Below are 24906 nucleotides of genomic sequence, written 5' to 3'. Positions count from 1 at the left end.
AATTGGGTAACTTTCTTTTGGACTCACCCTGTATAGGGACCAGACACTTTATAGTGAAATTTCATTCAGTAGAATAGATCGAGTTTTCACTCGAGCGTCGACTGAAGTGATTTTTTTTAGACTATTTCAATCTAAAATGAGAGTGATTTTCACTTTTAATTTCACTCCAGTCTACTCTTTGGGATTTAGAGAGTTAAGTATAGTTTGTCTTGAAGAGGTTTATCCGATCTATACAGGGTGAGTATAAAAAAAACCAAATGGCAGGACCATTTTGTTAATGAAGTTCTGCGTGTAGCTTTTTCAAAATCTATTATGAATGCCCAATTCATAAGCTTTCTTTTAGTACAAGAATCATCCAAATCACTCAAGTACTTTTCAAATTACGGAATGTTAAACACAACGACCATTTTTAAGTTCTGTCCATGGATCACATCAAATGTAAGTGTTCTTTCAGCAAAACGAAAACAACTAACATTCATCCCCATGTGACTTGTTTTCGTTTTGCTGCAACAACACTTACCTTTTATTTGATCCGTTGACAGAACTTTAAAACTGTCTTTGTGTTTCACATTCCGTAACTTGAAAATTACATGAGTGATTTGAATAATTCTTGTACGAAAAGAAAGCTTATTAATCGGGCTTTCATATCCTAGATTTTTTAAAGTGCTGCATGCAGAACTTCATTAACATATTAATTTACACGACATTGGAAATGTTGCAAAAGGACGGCCATAACAAAACGAGTTCAATCGATCACGCAGATAGCAATAATGGTAAAACGGGAGTTTGCGTCTATACTAGTCAGTGTTTGGAACCTAGACGTTCACATGAAAACAGAACGTGAGCTGGAATGGACTGGATAAAACAGTTTGAATTGCACGGGTTACTTTTTGGGTGAAAATGAAACTCACTGAATTAAGGGTACCCCCCAAAAGTTTGTATTGTCAACATTACTGAATTTGAACAAACTCACGGGATGAAGAAGTCCAAGACAATCGCAGTTATGGCCATCGCAATGGACATGCCTCTCCACCAACGGATGAAATACGAAAAGCCCGCTAAACTCATCATACAAACGGCGCCGATACACATCAGAGAGACACGAACAAGGTTCCGCTTGGACGGGCCAATCATTTCCATGACTGAAAAAAAGTAACAGTGGAACACCTATATTATAGGTTTTCCCGGCTATTTTAAAATGTTTATCATTCAAATTCACCGTTTCTAACATTTGAATTCGTTCATCACCATCGATTTAGTACACTTCCAATGTTTATTTTCGTCTTTTGTCAGACCATTTCAAATTCAGTTCAAGCAAATTCAAACAACGAGCTCACGTTTTTGTCCCGGAGATTTCAATTTCGTCTCGTCGACGCCAAACATTTGTTATTCAGAAATCAAATTGATTGATATCAGACAAATTTGATCTCTGAATGCTGCCATTCTCGCCTAAAGAGGATGACCAAACTTTGAAATTGAATGGTAAATGACTAAATTGGTTCTGTTAATGAATGTTAGAGTTGGTGAATTTGAATGAAAAAGGTATCAGTCGGTAAATAAGTAATGTAGTTAGTCAGTGAGCCAGTTAAAAGCCACGCTGACCCTCTGGGACTTGTTAAAAATAAAGGAATAAACAAATGAAGTGAATGCGTACGTGTTCAGGCAGGGGCGGCGGAACGCTTGCAGGGGGCAACACCAAAAAGGGGCACTGGCTCAGAAACAAGGGCACCTTCCGTCGGTGTGATAATGGAGGAAAATAAAATGGTCCCGTCCATTTCGCTATAAACCTATATGACGAGAAACAAACAATAATGCACACGTTGTCCATCTTGCTCTTTGTCTTTCTTTCACCTATGTAGAAAGACCATTTGGGTTTGTTTTATCGCGAGAGGGGCACTGTTGCTTTTGATGGCCAGTTCAGTGACCATAATTGTTATTCGCGAGAAGAGCTCTTTTTTAGAGGCCAGTTTTCCATCTTGAGAGGGGGCACGCTGAGTTTTAATGTTGTGAGCGGCGCACTAATTGTGCTTTCGAGTGGCAGTTTTCCATCTCGAGAAGTTTTAGCGAGAGGAGCACTATTGTTTTTGATGGCCAATTTTCCATCTCGAGAGGGACACAATTGTATTACTGCGAGGGGGGTATCTGTGCTTTCGAGGGGCAGTTTTCCATCTCGAGAAGGTGCACAATCTTAGTGCGAGAGGGCACTTGTGTTTTGAGGGGCAGGTTTGCATTAAGAGAGGAGTGACAATTTTATTTGTAGCGCTTTCATAATTATGCTTTCATTTGTGTGCGTTTGAGGGGCAGTTTTGTTTTCATAAGGAGGGAAAACATTTATTTAAGCGCGAGAGGGGCATAAGTGTGTTTGCTTGGGAAAATCTGGGGGGGGGAGCAGTGCCCCTGCCCCTCTGACCCCCCCCCCCCCCCACCCAGTTCCGCCGCCCGTGTTCATGTGTACAGTGGACTTTATTTCAAGTCGGGATGTGCCGCCTGGTGATTTAGCAACCTCGTTCCCTCGTCCGCGAGCAGTATGATGCGATTAGCTGCTCTCTTGAACTGCACTAGATTAGATCGTTTGATTAACCCCCCCCCCTTCAAAAAAAAAATGCTTACGTAAAACAAAACTACAGTAGAACACGCTCCCATTGACGAATCCCGTAAAAGTACGGACGACAAAATAGACGGTAAACGACGGAGAAAATGAAGCGACTAGTCCAGTCAACGTCTGTGTGATCAGGCAAATAATGAACGCGGGGCGACGGCCAAATCTGTCCCCTATAGCACCAAAGACGACCACTCCCACCATCCCCACGGCACCGAAGATTGTCAGCGGTAGTTCGTTCAGCAAAGCTTGGTCGCAAACAACAGAAAACTGCAGACAAAGCATCAAATTATGATGAAAGACATATGCAGCCTTCATTATGACCTTTGTACAGTTTTCATGAAAACCCCTGGTGAAGATTAACAAAGAAGAATGATGAATTTAAAAAATCACTCATATGTATAACATTTGCATTTTGTCGTTATGTCATGAAATTGACCGCTTTAGGCCCAAAAAAAGTCTCCGGTTTCTGGTGTGGAGCTTGCCCAAAAAGTGGTGCGGCGACGTGGCTTTTTTTTTTTTACCTAATTTTTTTTGCTTCAAATGTCGGCTGATGACTGCAAATTGTGCCCGACTAAACTTAGTGCAAATATATGGGAGTCCAGAGAGGCCACATAAAGCTTATTCTCGATCATAACCCCATCTAAAAACACGTTAAAATTGTGCAGCAGCAGGATTTTAGTCAAACCAGTGAGTTTGGCGATTTTGAGACATCATCTTTCATTGAAAATTTTTTTTTTTTTCATTTTGCCGACGCGCATGGCTATACGGCGACGCGCGCGCATAACAGAAGCCGGAGACTTGTTTTTGGCCTTACCGGCTATAGTTTAAGTTATATCACACATTCTTCCACTGACCCTCAAAGTGTTATGTCTCGTAGGTGCTGGAACAAAAAAAACGGGGGGAAACGCTATTCGATTTTAACTGTGCGTCAAGTTGCAGCTCGCCCGGCGAAACTTTCTGGGATAGAACCCATGGTGAAGGAGGCAGATAGGCTATTTTGTGCGGATTGTTCACTTTGATGATAAATTTGGCACAGAGTATGTCATGAGAAAGATATTTGGCTATAGGGCCATAGCAGATTGTCCTTTGAAAAACTATTATTCCGTCAAGTCGGTAAACACAATCATCACTAATAACACCGTGCAAGATTGAATTCAAGTTCGATGAAAACTACACACTCTTTAGACTTTTCGGACAATCTATAACCCTTCTTGTTATATTTTTACTGGGCCTATAAACTATAGGATGCAACGGGTAGATATAACATCCCTGCCCCAACCCACCCCCTCCCATCCGTCCTTGAAGCACCGTGGCCTCGCGCGTCTAGACTATGGATTTTTCAATTTCTCTATAATCCTCCGTTTCTGTGTTAAGTCGAATGACGCAGGCTGAGGCCTACAAGAGCTGACTTTCTTGGCTTTTAAAACCTTCCCCCGTTTCACAGAAGAGACTGAAGTCAATTACTGGCGCCCAATGGCCGACTTCAGTGGTATAATAGCCATCTGAGATAAAAAGCTGATATTGAACGTGCGTGGTACGTGGAGATTTACTGGGTTCTTTTGCTGTTGTTTTGAAAACGGCACAGAAATGCGAAGGTTGAAATTGAGCTAAAGCAATAGCTAGGTTGCTTATCCTGGCCTGCTTTGAGAATTTCCCTTCATCTCACATTCTATTGGACAATTATTCTTGCATCAAAAAGAGCAAGGAAACTACTTTATAGCTGTATAATTAAACAAAAATAAGGTTTCTTATTAATCGTTACATCTTCCTTATTTACGTCTGTGAAAACGGCCTGAAATCCTTCAACTTACATGACATTATATACTTAAACATCACAAACTCAAACGACAGATGAGATATAATGATAAACTAGAGGTATGCGTCTGTTTTGAACAGAGCACACGGCTTTTCCGTTGTCCGTATTTTTGTGTTTTTGTTTTCACAACATGAGCATACAGATATGTTTTTCCCTCTTCTGACATATAGGCCTACCATACTCATGCCATTTTGAGCAACTACTGGTCTGCACAATCTGATGCAATCATGACTCCTTATATTTCAAAACTTCAAATACTAATAACGACATTTTCTACTAATAAAAAAGTAAATAAAATAGACGGGTAGAGGGCTATAGATCATTGCAATCAATAACATTGGCGTAGTTAACTTCTATAGTAGAAAAATATACAGGGCGGCAAATCATTTCAACGGCGATAGCCATGCACACACGGTTGAGTGGCAATAGCCAAGTGCGTACAGTACAGCCAAGTGAGTATATAATTTACGTCAATAGAGGGCAGCAGATACATTTAATGTTTAACTTGCATTTATAGCTGCCGGCCGAATGCTAAACAAAACTAACCATTAAATGTATATGCTGCCCTCTGTTGGCGTAAGGAATACTTGCTCTACGTGCGCATTATTGCCCAAAATCGGGAATTACGTGATTTCGTCCGTTTTAGACTAAAAAGTCTCCTTTAAATTTCTGGAAAATCTGGCAATAGGTTAGTTCTTTTAAATTTGTTTCGAATATCGCGATGCGCGTTTCTTTTGCAACTTCGTACCCTGTATATACATGTACTGTACATGTACGTCATTTACGTGTATGTAAGGAGGTGGTTTTTCAATAGACTTGGATTTCGGGCGTTTGTAGCGGTTAGGCCGTGCGAGGCAGCAGGGTACCAGGTGTACTAGATCGGCTCTATTACACGCCGCGGGCGTTGATTACCAATCGCTATAAAAACTGGACCATTCAACCCCTGGTGTCCAAGACTATCGCAGCCTGCGCTCGCTATACTGCATGCATCAGGCATGCGTGAACGTACAACGACGAGTGCGGCATTTCCACGACTCGACTGTAAACAACATGGCTACCACCATGGATGTCACAACATGTGCCGTCACACTCACAACATGCGAAATACCTGCCGATCTTTGCAGTTTCTGGAAACAGCAAAAGCTAATAATGAAAAACCCAAGTTCACCGTACGAAAGGTTTGTTTGTGCCTCATGTTTGCTGTCGAAAAGCTGCAAAGAGACAGCTTTCGCCTCCGCCCAGCAGCATTGGATTTTGTTCCGCAAGGACACGCAACCCGCACAGGCCCGCCAGTGGGATGTAATGATGAAGGTTGAATTCTTCAAAGACAAACTACAAAAACGCAGATACAACCAAGAAGATTTAGCCCTTCTTCCCCAAAAAGGCGAAACTCGCGTGAACTCTAAAAATCGTGCAAAAACCGAAAAGAATATCCCGCTGGTCTTTGTTTTACCCTACAACCCACAAATTAAACACCAGCTCTTAAGCAGGCCCTTCTGAAACACTGGAATCTGATCAGCGATAATGATGTTCTCAGTGCACTCTTTGCGACCCAACCCATCCTGGCATACAAACGACAAAAAAACATAAAAGATGGCCTGGTCCGATCAAGGATTAACCCATCTCCACCATCCAACCAAGGAAAAAACTTGGATGAGGAGAACGTTCAAATCCTATTAGAACACCTTGTATAGAACAGAACTAACATAATGGTCATTTAGGCATGGATTTCGAAAAAAAAAAAATTTAAAATAAGGAATCCACTTAGTCTGATCATTACAAAAAAAGCTAACGCGTAAAATATTCTTTACCATCATCAGCAATACAATAAATACGTACAAAAGAATTAAACAAAGGGTGACTGATGAAGTGCGTAAAAAGGGCACAGAAAATATGCACTGTTTCCCCCGACACACAAAAAAGAAAAACAGGTGGGACGGCATATTATCACCGTATAAATCAAAACATTAAGTGAACTAGAAACAAAAACCACATGTACACAAACCAGTCCCTGCGTCGCCTAAACACCGGATGGGTTTTTTTGAAACTCCCGCTCTCCGGTTATCACCAATCTAATGGGCCCGCTGGCGAGGTATGTGTTGACAAGTTATAACCCACCCATCACCGCAACCCAGCAGTGGAACTGATTTTACTCCCTATATGCGTATTGAATTTCCAAAAAAGGAAAAATAACCTTATAACAAATACGCTCTAGGCAGTTTAGTCATATAACTACACAGGTATCCATACCAGTGCTTGTAAGTCTTAAATAAACGAAAATCTTCCCTAGCTGGTTGCAAACACAATGTTTTTTTTTAAAAAAAAGATCATCAGCTCGCAGAGCCCCTCGTACTCCAATGTTATTGTAACGGACAGTCTATGCACACTTTTGTTGTCATTGCTTTCTAGCACTAGTGCTCCGGCGGAGGGGCTCCGGCGGCGCGCACCTGACCTGGATTTGGGTCTGGCTAGCGCGCGCTCCGGAAATAGGCTCTACAAATAGGTTGGCTAAGTGGGGTTCTTTTGTTCAATTGCGCGGGAAGAACTTGGCTGGATTCCAGGGTTGGGTAAAGTTGTAACATTGTAATACATTTTGTGAAACTGTGCATGTATATGCTGGGAATTTATCAGTTGCAGTTCTGGTAGCGGTGTGGTCAAGTTGGCCGCAGAGTCCGCTTGGCGAAATAAATGAGATCTTCCTTCAGAGTTAGAAATCCCGTCTGTCTGTCCCCTTTTCTTGCGTTTGGCCGGATTTGGCGGACAAGAGCCCAGTAGGATCCCGCTACAAATGGTGGCAGCTGGTGGGATATTGACGGGATTTTGGACCGACTAGAAATGACAGAAAGCACAGCTGCAGTTGAGATCGTGGACGCCATCAACGATGTCATCATTGACGTTCGGAAGGTGGGAGACTCCTTGGAGCGGCAGATTTGTGGATCAGCCCATTCCTCGGACAGACGTAATCCACAGGCAACTGGTTCAGCGGTAGGTGTGTTGCAGAGGATCAATAAAATGATCGCCGAATTGGAAGCGATGTACAGCTCCGATGATTCTACCAGTGCGGATCAGGATGAAGATGAACGACGAGCAAGCCTGTTCAGCGGTCCGGGGGCAGAAGTTGATGTTAGGCCGGGCTGTCGCGTGAATGGGGAGACCACGAGTAGGGAGGCCGCTGCGAGCGATGATAGCCCTGCTGTTGACGTGGAGCCCCGTCCCATGATACTGGCGAGCATGGCAGCTGTCCATCGGATCGAGGTTCGTGGATGCACCGACTTGTCCAGTCCTGATCCAACTGCTGCGGAGAACTTTAGCTGCACATCGATAGCTCCATCGTTGCGGACATCTCCATCGATGCACACTGATCCACCGTTGTGGACGGCTCCGCTGGTGCATGCCGATCAGCCGGTACACGCTGAACTCATCGACCGCCGTACTGCCGGGACAGCAACTCAGACCACGGACAATCGACCACAAGACACTGACCTTCATGTTCAGGTGACGGCAACCGAGTCGGAGCGGCATTGTCCCCCGGCGAAAGCAGCCCCGCTGGAGCAAGCAACGACATTGACTTTCAGACCGCAGGTGCAGGTGACAGGGACAAGAACGGTAAGCCAACAGACTGCGGATCCGGCGATGCAGGACGCATCAAAGAAGACGAGGCCGAAGGTACAGGGAGTACCACAGAAGACAGGATACCCGTTGATGCAGGGAGCATCAAAGGCTGGGAATCCGCCGGTGCGGGATGCACCACAGAAGACAAGGCTGCCGAAGAAGACAACAGTGCGTGGACAGACACCACGGAAGACAACGGGGCCAAAGCAAGGTTGGGAGTCAACGACCAGGTGGCAGGAGTACAGCGTTGTGACCTGTACTTGGCTGAAGACACTAAAGCTTGCGAAGTGCAACACAGGCAGAGACTGGAGAGAAGTTCTCTCTTGGATGGACATTGTTTTGTGAAATAGTGAGGACATAAAGGACAGTTTGCAAGTGAAGTGAACAAGAAAAAAAACTGTAAAAGAATGTGTTGAAATTGTTGTAAGGTAGGCTGGTCATCACGGTTTGTTGTATCATTGTTTGATTCTGTGCACCAGTCTGGGGACTAGAATCAACGCTGATCAACTTCCATTGAGGACACCCATTGATAAACAAAGTAAAGTGTCTGATTTCTCATGTTGTTTCTAAAATGTTTCCCTGTTGAAGAGGTTGTCATCATGGATTGCTGGATTAATGTTTGATCTGAGTAACCATTTGGGGGACCAGATCAACGTTGCTCCACATCCTTTGAGGACACCCAATGTTGGGTTAAAGAACAAAAAGAATCATGTAAAATGTGTTGTATATGTGCCCCTATTCAGGAGAATAGGCCCAATTTAAGGAGGGGGTAGTGTAACGGACAGTCTATGCACACTTTTGTTGTCATTGCTTTCTAGCACTAGTGCTCCGGCGGAGGGGCTCCGGCGGCGCGCACCTGACCTGGATTTGGGTCTGGCTAGCGCGCGCTCCGGAAATAGGCTCTACAAATAGGTTGGCTAAGTGGGGTTCTTTTGTTCAATTGCGCGGGAAGAACTTGGCTGGATTCCAGGGTTGGGTAAAGTTGTAACATTGTAATACATTTTGTGAAACTGTGCATGTATATGCTGGGAATTGATCAGTTGCAGTTCTGGTAGCGGTGTGGCAAGTTGGCCGCAGAGTCCGCTTGGCGAAATAAATGAGATCTTCCTTCAGAGTTAGAAATCCCGTCTGTCTGTCCCCTTTTCTTGCGTTTGGCCGGATTTGGCGGACAAGAGCCCAGTAGGATCCCGCTACATTATCATACATCCCATAAAAAGAAGAATGAGGAACGGCGGCCCTGCTGATGCTGATAGCAAATCCCATCCCCCTCCCATGTTTTAAACCCTAATTCACGGCGGCAACTTTCTTGGAATGACCTTGGAACTTTCCAACAAGTTATTAATATCAACAGATTATTCCCTGAATTTTGCTTGCACAAAACCGGTTCTTCCTTGCTATTTTCCTAGCCAGAAAACCACTTCTTTTTAAGAAAACACAAGTCTGATAAAAACTTAAATGCATGGTGGCGGCCAAACTCCATTCCATGTAACTTTAAATGTAGTGGCGACATGTATGATTACGCCCCTTCCTACTAAACACATCTTTGCGGCTTCCAAGACTGCAACCTGTCATTCCCAACGGCATATCAGCTGGCAAAACACAAGAAAACTGAAGGCCACGTCGGCGTGATGTTGTCTGTCTTCCTCGCTTGCACTGGTACGGAAGACAGACGATATCACGCCGTCACTGAAAAGTTTTCTGGATGACATGTGAAATACATGGGTACATGCAAGTGCATGTACATGTTTGTTTTTTAACTTCTGCATATTAACAAATCAGTTTTTTATTAATCGAAATTAGGGGTGGGTGGGTGGGTCAAAATAATTTGGATAAAAAGTCGAAATTTTAAAACACTGAAAATTCTGAATGGCCCCTTACCATTCTCGCGATATAGAGCCCTAAAGTATGCACCTTTAAGATGACGTTACATGACCCATGATGACGTCATCATTGCGTCTATCTTCGCGAAAGACCTTCGCTATATGTTCTTTGACTATGTAAAGTTTCAATGTTATATGAGTATGCTTTATGCAAAAAGTGCCGATCAGAAAAAACGTGCACAAAGTCTATGGCATTTTGGTTGGAAGTCCCAAGAGGAAAAAAAAAAATAATAACTAGAGGTTGTAGGAACAACCACACGGTGTTGGGCCATGGACTACCGCAAAATTTTCCAAACACATCAACTGAAAATGCATGTTTTAATCCATGTTTAACTTAGTCAACATGCCGCTAGAGGCGCTGTCACATTTTATGACGTCACCTGTAATATTTTTGTAAAGTACAGCCTAGGCAGAGCTTCACATCGTTGAAAGCAAGTTCACATCCTTTGGCAATTTCAAATTATAAGACACTTCCGGTTCGACTGGAAGGAAGGGTCACGTGATTTTGCACTTAATACCAAAAATGAAGACCCTGCAAAATTGTATAAATAGTCATAAAAACAAAATCAAATCTGTGGCAGTTGATTTTATATTGATTTTCAAAGATTAAATATGGAAATCTTTATTTGCTTGTAATATGACACTTGATGACGTCATTGTGACGTCATTGCCAGAAACCTCCAGAGCTATATTTACTGTGCTATATATAGCCACATCTTGATTATATATCTATCACGGTATATTTTCTAGCAATTTTTTTTATGATTTAAAGGTCTTTTTGTTGTTACTTCCGGTCTGATGACGTAATCAATTTTTTTTCGCGCACAGGTGTTGTCTGCATAATGGTCATCATGTACATTAATTCTGAAGCGATTACCGCAAACTTCGCCACAGACATCAAGTGAAAATGCGTTTTTGACGTTTTTAACCTGCCGCTAGAGGGCGCTCCAACACTTCATGGCGTCACCCATTATTTTTTTGAAAGGTCAATCCAGGCAGACACTTAAATCGTAAAAAGCAAGTTCATATCTTTTTCCACTTTTAAATTATTAGGCACTTCCGGTTTCGACCGGAAGGAAGGGTCACGTGATTTTACACGAACAGGATAAAATGAAGATCATGTATTACCATGTCGATTCTGCACATTTCAGGTTCCGGTCTCTCACGGTTGATTTTATATGGAATTTCAAAGATTAAATTTATTAAACTTTGAAGTGACGTCACGTGACCCGTGATGACGTCATGATTACGTAATTGCAAAAAAGGAAATCTGCGGTAGGTTGTGCATTCATGTATTGACAATTGAAGTTCATATATGTTTTCATTTTGACACACAGTTCTGGAGAAGGAATATGTATAGAAGAAAAAAAAACTAAAAACCCTAGCAAAAACAATAGGTTTTGGGCTAAAGCCCAACACCTAATAAAAAAATAAGTACAGAAACAAAGGCTTTTCCGCAAATAAGCGGAAAAGCCAAAAACTAATACCCTGTTTAGAAGGACCAAATAAGATAAGTAATTGGAGACATTTGTTATTGTCAAAAGTGGCATCTTATAAGGCATGAAATCATCTCGCAATGTTTTACCCATTCATTCAATTTTTGTTTTTGGACTCAAATGACTTTCTGAGTAGATATGTGTATGAAATATGTTTTGCCACATCAGGGTAAAATACTTACTTTTTATTTCCTTGGGAAAGAAGCAAAACTTCCCTGTCTACAGTTTGTTACGTTATGTTAATTCATAGACCCCGATAGACCTTATCATGCTGCCACGTGACCATTGCAGTCACGTGCCCTGTATCCAATTTTTGTACAAAAAGGAACCTGACTATTCCTTCCAGCCTCGCTTTGGTTACGTTGATATGAATGGGAAAAAAACAATGACCGCAACATGATAATGGTCTATTGTTCTTGGAAGTTACAGCTGTTGGTTTCTTTGTTATCAGTCACTCCACTGCCAAGGTCATTTCTGGTGTTTCACGCCGGCGACAAAGCCGCGAAAACGGGACAAACATTTTTGTTTCACAGACTGTTTTTTCTCGATGGACTTGAAAGATAATGAAATTTGTTATCTTATTGAAACTAGGGACTATATAGCCGATTTGTTTACAATTTGAAAGGTTGAGAAACTTTGAGTGAGAAAGTAGTAGTGCGTTTGAATAACGTCGTATTCGTGCATGAGTTTGTAGCCATTATAATGTATACGGGAACTGGGGACATGACAGTAGCATGATTGTCCTTGACCGAGAAATTAGAGGCACAATATGGGACACGTTCTTATTTATCCAGGGAATTTGAAAAGACAGAAGTCATTGACCTCTTGACGTCTTTGGTAGGGGTAGATGGTCCCAATGTTGTCAGCGCTCCCACAGCCAAACTCCAGGTTCGGGAAGGCATGGTCCACCAGGTTCATGAAGGACCGAGAAGCACACAAAGTTGACAGGACAATTAAAACAAACTTATAGTACTACATCAATCAGCCCGATATTTCAACAACTCACCCATTAACCCCCCCCCCCCCCCCCGCCCATTTCCCATATTGTGCCTCTAATTTCTCCGTGAAGGACAACCATATGCTACGGGTGCATACATATATTTCCCCAATACCTATGTTCCCCAATACCTATGTTCCCCAACCCACACCCTAAACCTAACCATCTAACCCTAACCCTATAACCCTAATAACCCTAAGGGGTTAATAACCCTAAGGGGGAACATAGGTATTTGGAATGAGGGGGAACATAGGTATTTGGAATACTGTAGGTATTGGGGAACATCGGGTAGACCCCCATGCTACTCGTGTGTACAGCCCGAGTACAACAGCAGGGCACCGCGTATTGGCATCGATAGCCTGAGTACTTTATTGCCTACTGTATTGGCAGCGCTGTGTGTTGGCATGGGCGGTTTGAACAATTCGTGAACGTACCCCCACATCACGCATTTATGGTGTAAACGAGGATTTTCTATTGTTCCTCTTCCTCATTCCTTCGTTTACACTCCAACTTCCTCGTTCCTTTGCGTTACACTCCAACTAAGTTGGTTTTGTAAACGTTTTCTAAACGAGGTCGTCCTCGATTTGACTCCTGTCCTCATTTACTCGATGAGGCTCCACATGTGTGTCCTCCATTTACACCATAAACACGTTACATACCAAGTGTGGACATTCCATTGCTTTCGTGTAGTTAAGAAAAACCAGTGAAAAAAAATCATTTTTTCTCAAACTGTGAAAACTCTTTCGACCCAATTTTTGTCTATGATTCCCTTTAACTTGTTTCTCTTCATTCTGCCAGGGATAAACCTAACCCAAAAATGCCTCTAAACCTGTTTTCCAGAAATGGGGAAACACTGTGTGGACTTGCCCAAGTCCACACAACGTCGCCTCTACCTGGTTTATGTGGACCTCTTTTGTTCGGAAGTCCACACAGTAAATTTACCCATACTTTCTTCTTTATAGTAAAGTGGGGCTTTTCTCTTCAAACTTTAATATTTTAATCAATTACATGAACAGTACTTCGAATCAAAATTGGAAAATAAAACTTTAGCTTTACCTGTTCTTTAATAGTGGATTTGTACACTGAATGGTCAAAGTCCCAGCCTGCGTTGCAGTCAATGATGGTCTGGTTTAGTTCTCCTCTTGTTGTGTTGATCGTTACCTAATCAAAAGCCAAGTAACAAAGATTTCGGTGGTAAGTTGTGAGTCGGCGAGTGTTTTCGTATGTGGTCACCCCTAAAATAACGCAAAGAATGGGCTAAATACGACCCCTTGTATAGACCACAAGTATGAAAAAACTTCTGGCGATGAATAGCCATTCAGAATACAATTTTGTGCGCTCTGAGACCAACTTAACTTGGGTTTCTCTGTCTGGATTTTTTAAGTTCTGGCAGGAGCTTTCACCCATGTCACTTGTTGGGCGGCCTGTCTGTTCGTCTACTGTCGTGGTGTCTGTCTGTTTGTCTGTCTGTCCCCGAAAATTGCAAATGAGTAAATGCCATGCCGTGGTCATATAAACGCACACTTGCCGAAAGGTTTTCGGGAAGATCAGGTTTTTTTCGATCGATGCGCACTGCGCGTCTATTTCGCATATGAAGTGGGACATTCCCAAACCGGGCCAGAGCTTATCGTGCAATGGGCCATATTCACGAGTCGGCCGTATTGAATTGAAAGTGAGGTAAAAATCTTAATTTTTGGAACTTGCGAAGAGAAATGAAAGCAACTTAATTTATACTAAATTTCAGTCTGCTTCAAATGAATAATTAAACATTTGTAATTAAACACTCCCCAGGCCTATACATTCCCATGCCATATTTATAAAATAAAAAGAAATGACGGTAAAGTAGGCATAAATAGTCTGGCGCCATCCTTTTCAACAGTTAACACTTAATGAAATACATTCAGGGAACTCGACAAAAATGGCCAACTCATGAATAAGGCCTCCTGTGCTTGTTTCTGGACATGGCATAATGCTTGTTTCGGTTCTTTAAGACTCGGTGAACTGTGAAAAGATGAAACACGAAGGTCTTGGAACCCATTAGGAGCCTACCTCCACACCAGTCCAGTTGTATCGTCGACAGTTGTCATTTCCTTTGCCACTCAGTGTTGGGACAGCCACATCAATAATCTTCTGGTCGCACTGGGCCTCATCCAGGCCCCAGGCACCACACTGGGTCCGTATCTCGGGGACAGAGCACCAGTGATTAACACTGGGATTGGTGAAGATCTAGAATGAAATGATAGTCAACAAACTGAAATTTATGGAAGTGTAGATAGGACATGGTTAAAAATAAATCTAATTCGTACGTACGAATTACCAAACCGTACGTACGAATAACTAAATCGTACGTACGAATAACTAATTCGTACGTACGAATTACTATACCGTACGTACGAATTACTAAACCGTACGTACGAATTACTAAGCCGTACGTACAAATTACTAAACCGTACGTACGAATTACTAAATCGTACGTACGAAATAATTAGTAATTCGTACGTACGATTTATTAATTCGTACGTACGGATTATTATTCGTACGCACGGTTTAGTATTCCAGCGGCGTAGCCAGAATTTTCCAGTGGGGGGGGGGGGGGGGGAAGGGCCGCCGGGGGGGGGGGCCTGGAAATTTCAGGTTGGGGGGGGGCGCCGTCATGTAGATCGATGATAATTTTTTTAGAAACTCAAAATCTCAGTGGGAGGGGTGACTTTGGGGGGGCGACAAGGTTTCATGGGGGGGCTGTCGCAGTGGCGTAGCCCACTGGGGGGGGGGGGGCGTTGGGTGACAGCCCCCCCCCCCCCCCCCATGAAACCTTGTCGCCCCCCCAGTCGCCCCCCACTGAACATATCATGACACCCCCCATGAAATGTTCCAGCCCCCCAGCAGCAGCCCCCCCCCCCCCCCTCCCCTCCACTGAAAAATTCCTGGCTACGCCACTGCCCCCCACGCAGACCCCCCCCCCCCGCCTCCCGTGGCTACGCCACTGACTATTTAATTCGTACGTGTGATTTATTAATTCGTACGTACGGTTTAGTAATTCGTACGTAAGAATTAGTTTTATTTTTAACCATGTCCTATCTACACTTCCATAGAATTTTGAACAACGTTGTCTTCGCAATGCCTAAGTGCAGACTGAATGTGGAGGCGTATCATTTGCTTTTGGTGTACATTTTTAGTGCACCTAATATGAAATAGATTTCTGCGATGTCGCACATTTTATCGCAGATTTCTGCGCAGATTTCTGCGATGTCGCACATTTTATCGCAGATTTCTGCGATGACGCACATTTTATCGCAGAAATCTGCACAGATTTCTGCGATGTCGCACATTTTATCGCAAATTGTTGAGATGTCGCACATTTTATCGCAGAAATCTGCGGATGTCGCACAATTTTATCGTACATTTCTGCATCTTTTTAACACACTGGCGCCTGGCTATTTTTCTGCTGAAGCTAAGGGGTCTAAGAATGTCGGGGTTCTGGTCTCCATGATATTAATTTTGCATATAGGATAGTAGTCGGCTGCCGAAAGTATAGTCTGGTTCCCAGACCAAAAGATTAAGACTATTCCTGATGAATCTTAGGTCCGGTCAACCTCGTCCCCCAGGGTGTCGAGCAGTACGCGCCCACCACTACCTGCTCTCTCACCCTGGTATTGGATCATTTGCATGTGCAAGATTTTTTAACACGTATGCAAATGAGGAACAGTCTGGTGCCTGGATATGCGTTATACATTAGCGTTTGTTTTTGTATGCGGTGTCTGGGGTAAAAACAGAGTCAGTTCGTAGCAACGCGAGCACGGCGTGAGTTACGAAAACACACGATTTTTGAAATCAAACTGTTACGATCTTATCGAGAAAACATGCAATATCATATTTCATATTAATATGAGCAAATTGGAAAGGAAATTAGTATATTTTGGAGAAGGCGTGGACGAATGATCGCGAAAACACGTACTGCACGTTGTGAATAATAGCACCAAGTACACGATGAAAAATCCATTACTTGCCAATTGCGGTATCCAATCAGGATACAGGAAGAAAGTTTCCTATCCAGGGTTTACTATTGGAAACGCAGTTGATAATAAAGTAAGCACTGGGGACGAGGTTGTAGGTCCGGTAGCCTCCGGTAATACAATGTATTACAATTTACGTCACGTGACTAAAACGGGAGGAATTCCTCCTTTTTCCGAAAATTTTCGAACTTTGCCGAAGTCGTTTCGTCGACAATCGGATAGTGCCCGAGTATTTCCGAGTATATAATATAGGTTTAATTAACTGCTAATTGCTTATTATTTTATTTTTAATGAGTTGATAATTAATATTCATTGTTTTCATCTAGAAAACTTGAAATTCAACGACGATTTTGTGCATCAAATATACTCGGACATACTGGACGGGCGAACTTTTGCTGCGTCATGTACAATTTTGAATTTGACGCCGTTACCGAGATTTTCCAAAACTCGGTCTTCATTCGGCTCCGCCTGCTAACAGTGCTATTTGGTTCCGTAATTTTGAAGATTCCAGATCAACATTACTCAATGCTATCTTACAAAAACATCAAACTGTATTATCATAACTGTATGATATTACGAAGCAAGTGATTTATCTAAAGATTTGATCAGAACATTAAAAGCTACAAGTGATAAAGCGAAATCGGAAACGAAGCCGCGCTTTAAAAAAGGCCATTAATGTCGTCATGTTTATTTTTTAGCCACGGAGGCTGCCTGACCTACAATTTAAGACGTGAGCGTTTAAGAAATCTGCGCAGAAATCTGCGATAAAATGTGCGACAAATCGCAGAAATCTGCGCAGAAACCCTTACAGAAATGTCCCTGAGCATCCCATGGGATTCCCATGGGATTCCCATGGGACCCCATGGGAAACCCATGGGGTCATTAAGAACACACCATGTAAGGCCCAAAAAAAATGTCTCCGGTTTTTGGTATGGAGCTTGTCCAAAGTGGTGGGGCGGCGACGCGGCTTTTTTTTTTTTTTTTTAACCCACCACTTTTTTGCTTCAAATGTCGGCTGGGATGACTGCAAATGGTGGCCCGACTAAACTTAGTGCAAATATTATGGGAGTCCAGAGAGGCCACATAAAGCTTATTCTCGATCATAACCCCATCTAAAAAACACGTTGAAATTGCGCAGCAGCAGAATTCCAGTCAAACCAGTGAGTTTGGGCGATTTTGAGACATCATCTTTCCATTGAAAAAAAAAAGTGTTTCATTTTGCCGACGCGCATGGCTACGGCGACGTTAAAATGATCATCATGGGAAACCCATGGGAACACCATGGAGATTGCATGGACAACGTGGGAACACCATGGGGATTTTACGAGTTCCATGGGAACACCATGGGAACAACATGGGGATTTTTGGACACCATGGGAACACCATGGGAATTTATAGACACCATGGGAACACCATGGGAACCCCATGGCTATTTTATGGACAACATGGGAACACACCACGTATTTTATGGACACCATGGGAACACCATTGGGATTGTATGGCACCATGGGAACACCATGGGGATTTACTGGACACCATGGGAACAGCATGGGGATTTTAGACACATGGGTACACCATGAGGATTCGGACGCCATGGGAACACCATATGTGGGTGATACAAATTATGGACACAATGGGGAACACCATGGAGATTTAAAGGCAGCTCGCGGGGACACTGCCGGGATATACTGGATAAACATGCATGTGCCATGGAAAACCATCATAGACCCAATTGCAAGTCTGGAGCCTGTATGTGCGTTACATTAGCGTTTTGATTTTGTATGCGGTGTGTATGGGGTAAAAACAGCATCATTGGTTGGTCGCGCGCCGTGAGTTATGAAAGCACGACTTTATCAAGTTAAATGTTACAATCTGGCCCGTCAATCCGCAGTGTGTCACATTTCACACTTATATATGAGCAAACTGGAAAGGAAATGAGTATTTGGAAAAGGCGTGGACGTTAAAATACAATGATCGTGAAAATACGTAATGCACGTTGGAAATTAACACCACCAACTACACGATATAAAACCATTCCTAGCAAATTGCGGCATCGAATCAGGATACAGGAAGGAAGTTTCCTATCCAGGGTTTACTATTGGAAACCAGGTTGGAAATAAAGTAAGCACTGGGGACGAGGTTGCGTCTAGGGCAAATCTTGCTTAAATTAATTCCCCCCCCCCCCCACCGTTTACTATTCCAGGAAAAGACTGGGAATGGGGGAAACTAGTGGGCGAAAATGGTGTACGGCGCCGGCCGCCCGTCCGGGTAGCATTGCAGTACGCTCGCGCTGTTTGGTTCGTAAAATACGACGGAGAACTTGGCGGAGTATGATACACGTAGGCGCCGTACTCGTACACTCATGTGCGTACGCATCAGTGTGACCGTAAGGTCAGAGCTAAATTCTGCTAAATGCACATAAAAAAATCTGTCAGATTTATCAAAAATCTGCCAAATTCCCCAGAATTACTCGAAATACACTTGAAACACTTAAAATCACATGTAGATTGGTAGTATTACCCATAATTAAGGTTCAACTCACATTATAAACATTCTATAGTCACATAAAGATGTCATGAAATTACCCTGTAAATTTCGGGCAAAATGCAGATTCGGCCATGACGACGTTTCCCAGTGGATCAGCACTAGACCCACTGAGTTGTAACAAGTCACTGATTTTTGTGACTCGAGTCTAGTCGAGTCATTTTAAAGAAGTGACTCGACGGAATCGAGTCGAGTCATTTTATAGGTCAAAAGGTCGAGTCGAGTCGAGACAAATATTTAGCTCGAGTCAATTCGAGTTACGATTATTTGAACACTATGTATACCAAAATTTATAAAAGGAGGCAATAACTTTAGCGAGCGTTCAAATACAAAAGCTCCATAAGAAAACGCCAAAAACCGATGATGAAACAGCGAATTAGAAAATGTGTTTAAAAATCTGGTTCCCGGATGGTAATTTGTGCGTTCTAGAACCATGAGGTGGGAGTCTGTGACACTTGTTTATTTGTACATGATTGCTATTCGCAAAGTAAAGTGAGCATAAATTTTGCACCGTAAGTCATTGCGAATACTTTTCGCAAAGTTGCGCTTTGTATTTTTGGGACTCAATCGAGTCTTAATCATCAGCCTTCGCTCGAGTCGAGTCGAGTACTTTGATAAGGGACTGGAGTCGAGTCGAGTCATTTGCTCGCAGTAAAGTCGAGTTGAGTCATTTACCCTTAGGGACTTGAGTCTAGTCGAGTCACCAAAAATTGTGATTCCAGTCGACTCGAGTCGAGTAATTGACTCGAGTCATTACAACTCTGCCTAGACCAGCCATCTTGTCCCATTATGCCAGGGTTTGTTTGAAAAGGATTGAAGCTTTTTAAACAAATATGTATCATTTTTTGTTCAAATTTGTTGTTCAGAATTTGTTCATTTTTTGTTCAAATTTGCTGTTCTCATCAAATCAAATTTACAACCATTTTTTTGCAGAATTCTGCCTGAAATCTGCCCCAAAAAATCCATTCTGTCAAATTTTCTGTCAAACTCTCGTGTTTTTTACAAAATTCTGACAAAGTTAGCCGAAAATGGGCTAAAACGGTCACCTTGATACACATGCACCATTACACTACATGTACATGTACAGTATACACAAATATTGTACAAAAAATGTACATCATGATTCAATCCGCGGGATACGGCGCGGTATGGTACGTCAGGGAACTAGACTATGAATATGCATCTATTTGGGGTAATTATGCAACATATATAATGCGCGCTACATACATTAGGCAAAACAGATGCGCGCGCATTACACAACCAATAGCAAGTACCCATTGATCTCCATATACACAGACATGGAGATCAATGCAAGTACCCTAGACGTTGTTCCGACAGGTTCGTGGGTGATATTGGTTGGTCGTGATAGCGCCCTCTCGCGATGGCCGGTTATATCGGTGGCCGGTGTGGACGGTAATTCTGTCCCCCGGTAAAAGTGTCCGGGGACAGAATTACCTAGGTAAAAGTGTCCCCCCGTCCCGTTAATTCTGTCCCCCTCCAGGTAATTCTGTCCCCTCCAGTTAATTCTGTCCCGGCCCTGGTTTTGCACGCATAAGTTGTTATATTGATGTTATTATAATGAATTCAGCGCACAGGCTATACATTTTTAGATTTTTCCACCCTTCCTCAATAATTATCAAAATGAAATTAACGTTTAGATGTTAATCAACCGATCTATGCTTCTGCAAGAAGGCACGCGTAGTAATACTCAACCTATCGCTAGCACGCCCTCGCGCATCAGCCGCCGATATGCGTGTGACTGTCATGGCGGACTTCAATGAGGAGAATTGGCAAAATTATACGCGACACGGGTCACCGCGCCGCAGGCCTGCTGCTGGTGCACTGTTGTCCCCGTCCCAGGCCGCGGCCCTGGCGCGGCCCGTAGGTGCGGTACACTCGCGCGCACGCCCACCATGCAAATCGTTCGCTCCCGAAGTCGTCATCAAAAGTTTTTTTTTTTTTTTTTTTTTTTTCGTATTGCTACAAACATAAGGTCTATAGCTGTCCCTAGGCGTACCTCACGATACGTCAGACGATCAGACGATCCTCGTGGAGAAAGGGGGTTTAAACCGCTCGGAAAGTGCCTTTAAATGAGCTTGACGACAGTTATAAAGATCCAATCATTGCCAAGCTCAGCACGAGGGGATACAAATGTTTACAGACACAAAGATGGCAACAAGTAAAACGACAGAACGAACGAAAATCTTTTTTGCCTGGAATTGAATTATTTATTTTAGTTGAAGGTATTATATGATTATCAGAGCTATAAGTATAACTTCCATTAGATTTTTTTTTATTGATTTATTTATTTATTTATTTTTTTTTTTATTTATTTATTTTATTTTATTTTTAATTATATTTTTTTATTTTTTATTTTTTTATTATTATTTTGTTTTAATTTTTTAAAGGAAATTGGGGAAGACTAATCAGCATGGCTAGGAGGATATTTTTTATAAGGAACATTGGGGAAAACTAACCAGCATGGCTAAGAGGATATTTTTTAAAAGGAAAAATGGGGAAGACTAACCAGCATGGCTAGGAGGATATTATGTAGAAGGAAAATTGGGGAAGACTAACCAGCATGGCTAGGAGGATATTTTTTAGAAGGAAAATTGGGGAAGACTAACCAGCATGGCTAGGAGGATATTTTTTAGAAGAAAAATGGGGAAGACTAACCAGCATGGCTAGGAGGATATTTTTTAGAAGGAAACATGGGGAAGACTAGCCGGCATGGCTAGGAGGATATTTTTAAAAAAGCAAAGTTGGGAAGACTAACCAGCATGGCTCGGAGGGTACTTTTTAGAAAGAAAATTGGCACAGCTAGTAGCCTAGCATGAATAGTGAACGAAGTTTACGTGAGGCCGTACAAACGCAGCGTGGAAAATTTCAAGGATTGTAAGGAACGGATCATTAAAACATACACCGAAAGTGAAGTAGTTTATAGGTTAGTATAAGTAGTAAGGAATGCCGGCATGTAAAAGCTCTTACCAGTCTGTTTTGGTAAATTTGACAAGAAACCAGAAATTTGTCTAAAAAGCGAGACTCATCAGGTACAGTTCGCTAGACCTTGGGTAGGTTTCGTCTCGAGACTGTACGACCTACCCCGTAAGAACTTTTACGTGTTGATGTTATATAAGTTATACTTATAGCTCTAATAATCATATAATACCTTCAACTAAAATAAATAATTCAATTCCAGGCAAAAAAGATTTTCGTTCGTTCTGTCGTTTTACTTGTTGCCATCTTTGTGTCTGTAAACATTTGTATCCCCTCGTGCTGAGCTTGGCAATGATTGGATCTTTATAACTGGTCGTCAAGCTCATTTAAAGGCACTTTCCGAGCGGTTTAAACCCCCTTTCTCCACGAGGATCGTCTGATCGTCTGACGTATCGTGAGGTACGCCTAGGACAGCTATAGACCTTATGTTTGTAGCAATACGAAAACCCAATTTTCCTTCTAAAAAATATCCTCCTAGCCATGCTGGTTAGTCTTCCCCATTTTTCCTTCTAAAAAATATCCTCCTAGCCATGCTGGTTAGTCTCCCCAATGTTCCTTCTAAAAAATATCCTCCTAGCCATGCTGGTTAGTCTTCCCCAATTTTCCTTCTAAAAAATATCCTCCTAGCCATGCTGGTTAATTTTCCCCATTTCTCCTTTTAAAAATATCCTCCTAGCCATGCTGGTTAGTTTTCCCCAATGTTCCTTTTAAAATATCCTCCTAGCCATGCTGATTAGTCTTCCCCAATTTCCTTTTAAAAAAAATTAAAACAAAATAATAATAATAAAAAAAAAAATTCAATAAAAAAATAAAAAATAAAAAATAAAAAATATAATTTAAACCCCCTTTTTTTTTTTTTTTTTTTTTTTTTTTTCGTATTGCTACAAACATAAGGTCTATAGCTGTCCCTAGGCGTACCTCACGATACGTTTTCGTATTGCTACAAACATAAGGTCTATAGCTGTCCCTAGGCGTACCTCACGATACGTCAGACGATCAGACGATCCTCGTGGAGAAAGGGGGTTTAAACCGTTCGGAAAGTGCCTTTAAATGAGCTTGACGACAGTTATAAAGATCCAATCATTGCCAAGCTCGGCACGAGGGGATACAAATGTTTACAGACACAAAGATGGCAACAAGTAAAACGACAGAACGAACGAAATCTTTTTTGCCTGGAATTGAATTATTTATTTTAGTTGAAGGTATTATATGATTATCAGAGCTATAAGTATAACTTCCATTAGATTTTTTTTTTTTTTTTTTTTTTTTTTATTATATTTTTTTTTTTTTTTTTTTTTTTTTTTTTATTGATTTTTTTTTTTTTTTTTTATTATTATTTTGTTTTAATTTTTTTTAAAGGAAATTGGGGAAGACTAATCAGCATGGCTAGGAGGATATTTTTTATAAGGAACATTGGGGAAAACTAACCAGCATGGCTAGGAGGATATTTTTTAAAAGGAAAAATGGGGAAGATTAACCAGCATGGCTAGGAGGATATTTTTTAGAAGGAAAATTGGGGAAGACTAACCAGCATGGCTAGGAGGATATTTTTTAGAAGGAACATTGGGGAAGACTAACCAGCATGGCTAGGAGGATATTTTTTTAGAAGGAAAAATGGTGAAGACTAACCAGCATGGCTAGGAGGATATTTTTTAGAAGGAAAAATGGGGAAGACTACCAGCATGGCTAGGAGGATATTTTTTAGAAGGAAAATTGGGGAGACTAACCACAGCATGGCTAGGAGGATATTTTTTAGAAGGAAAATTGGGGAAGACTAACCAGCATGGCTAGGAGGATATTTTTTAGAAGGAAAATGGGGAAGACTAGCCGGCATGGCTAGGAGGATATTTTTAAAAAAGCAAAGTTTGGAAGACTATCCAGCATGGCTCGGGGGTACTTTTTAGAAAGAAATTGGCACAGCTAGTAGCCTAGCATGAATAGTAAAGGAAGTTTACGTTAGGCCGTACAAACGCAGCGTGGAAAATTTCAAGGATTGTAAGGAACGGATCATTAAAACATACACCGGAAAGTGAAGTAGTTTATAGGTTAGTATAAGTAGTAAGGATGCCGGCATGTAAAAATTCTTACCAGTCTGTTTTGGTAAATTTGACAAGAAACCAGAAAATTGTCTAAAAAGCGAGACTCATCAGGTACAGTTCGCTAGACCTTGGGTAGGTTTCGTCTCAATAAAAAAAATCTAATGGAAGTTATACTTATAGCTCTGATAATCATATAATACCTTCAACTAAAATAAATAATTCAATTCCAGGCAAAAAGATTTTCGTTCGTTCTGTCGTTTTACTTGTTGCCATCTTTGTGTCTGTAAACATTTGTATCCCCTCGTGCTGAGCTTGGCAATGATTGGATCTTTATAACTGTCGTCAAGCTCATTTAAAGGCACTTTCCGAGCGGTTTAAACCCCCTTTCTCCACGAGGATCGTCTGATCGTCTGACGTATCGTGAGGTACGCCTAGGGACAGCTATAGACCTTATGTTTGTAGCAATACGAAAACGTACAGTCTCGAGACGAAACCTACCCAAGGTCTAGCGAACTGTACCTGATGAGTCTCGCTTTTTAGACAAATTTCTGGTTTCTTGTCAAATTTACCAAAACAGACTGGTAAGAGCTTTTACATGCCGGCATTCCTTACTACTTATACTATACTAACTATAAACTACTTCACTTTCCGGTGTATGTTTTAATGATCCGTTCCTTACAATCCTTGAAATTTTCCACGCTGCGTTTGTACGGCCTCACGTAAACTTCGTTCACTATTCATGCTAGGCTACTAGCTGTGCCAATTTTCTTTCTAAAAAGTACCCTCCGAGCCATGCTGGTTAGTCTTCCCAACTTTGCTTTTTTAAAAATATCCTCCTAGCCATGCCGGCTAGTCTTCCCAATGTTTCCTTCTAAAAAATATCCTCCTAGCCATGCTGGTTAGTCTTCCC

The 24906-nt window shown here is 42.0% G+C and overlaps 1 protein-coding gene across 1 annotated transcript in view; it reads right to left on the bottom strand.

Annotated features, from left to right (window-relative positions):
• Positions 1-24906, bottom strand: part of LOC119726368 (organic cation transporter 1-like) — a gene marked incomplete at its 3' end in the record, with an annotated part of 28843 nt that overhangs the window by 1581 nt on the left and 2356 nt on the right. The window contains 4 exon segments of the mRNA XM_038198023.1: positions 974-1142; positions 2611-2869; positions 13460-13564; positions 14453-14629. Coding sequence (XP_038053951.1) covers positions 974-1142; positions 2611-2869; positions 13460-13564; positions 14453-14629 — 710 coding nt within the window.

Source organism: Patiria miniata, unplaced genomic scaffold (assembly GCF_015706575.1).
Source record: "Patiria miniata isolate m_02_andy unplaced genomic scaffold, ASM1570657v1 HiC_scaffold_2, whole genome shotgun sequence".
Taxonomy (NCBI): Eukaryota; Metazoa; Echinodermata; class Asteroidea; order Valvatida; family Asterinidae; genus Patiria; species Patiria miniata.
Note: the sequence above shows the minus strand (reverse complement) of the source record. Positions and strands in the feature narration are given on the sequence as shown.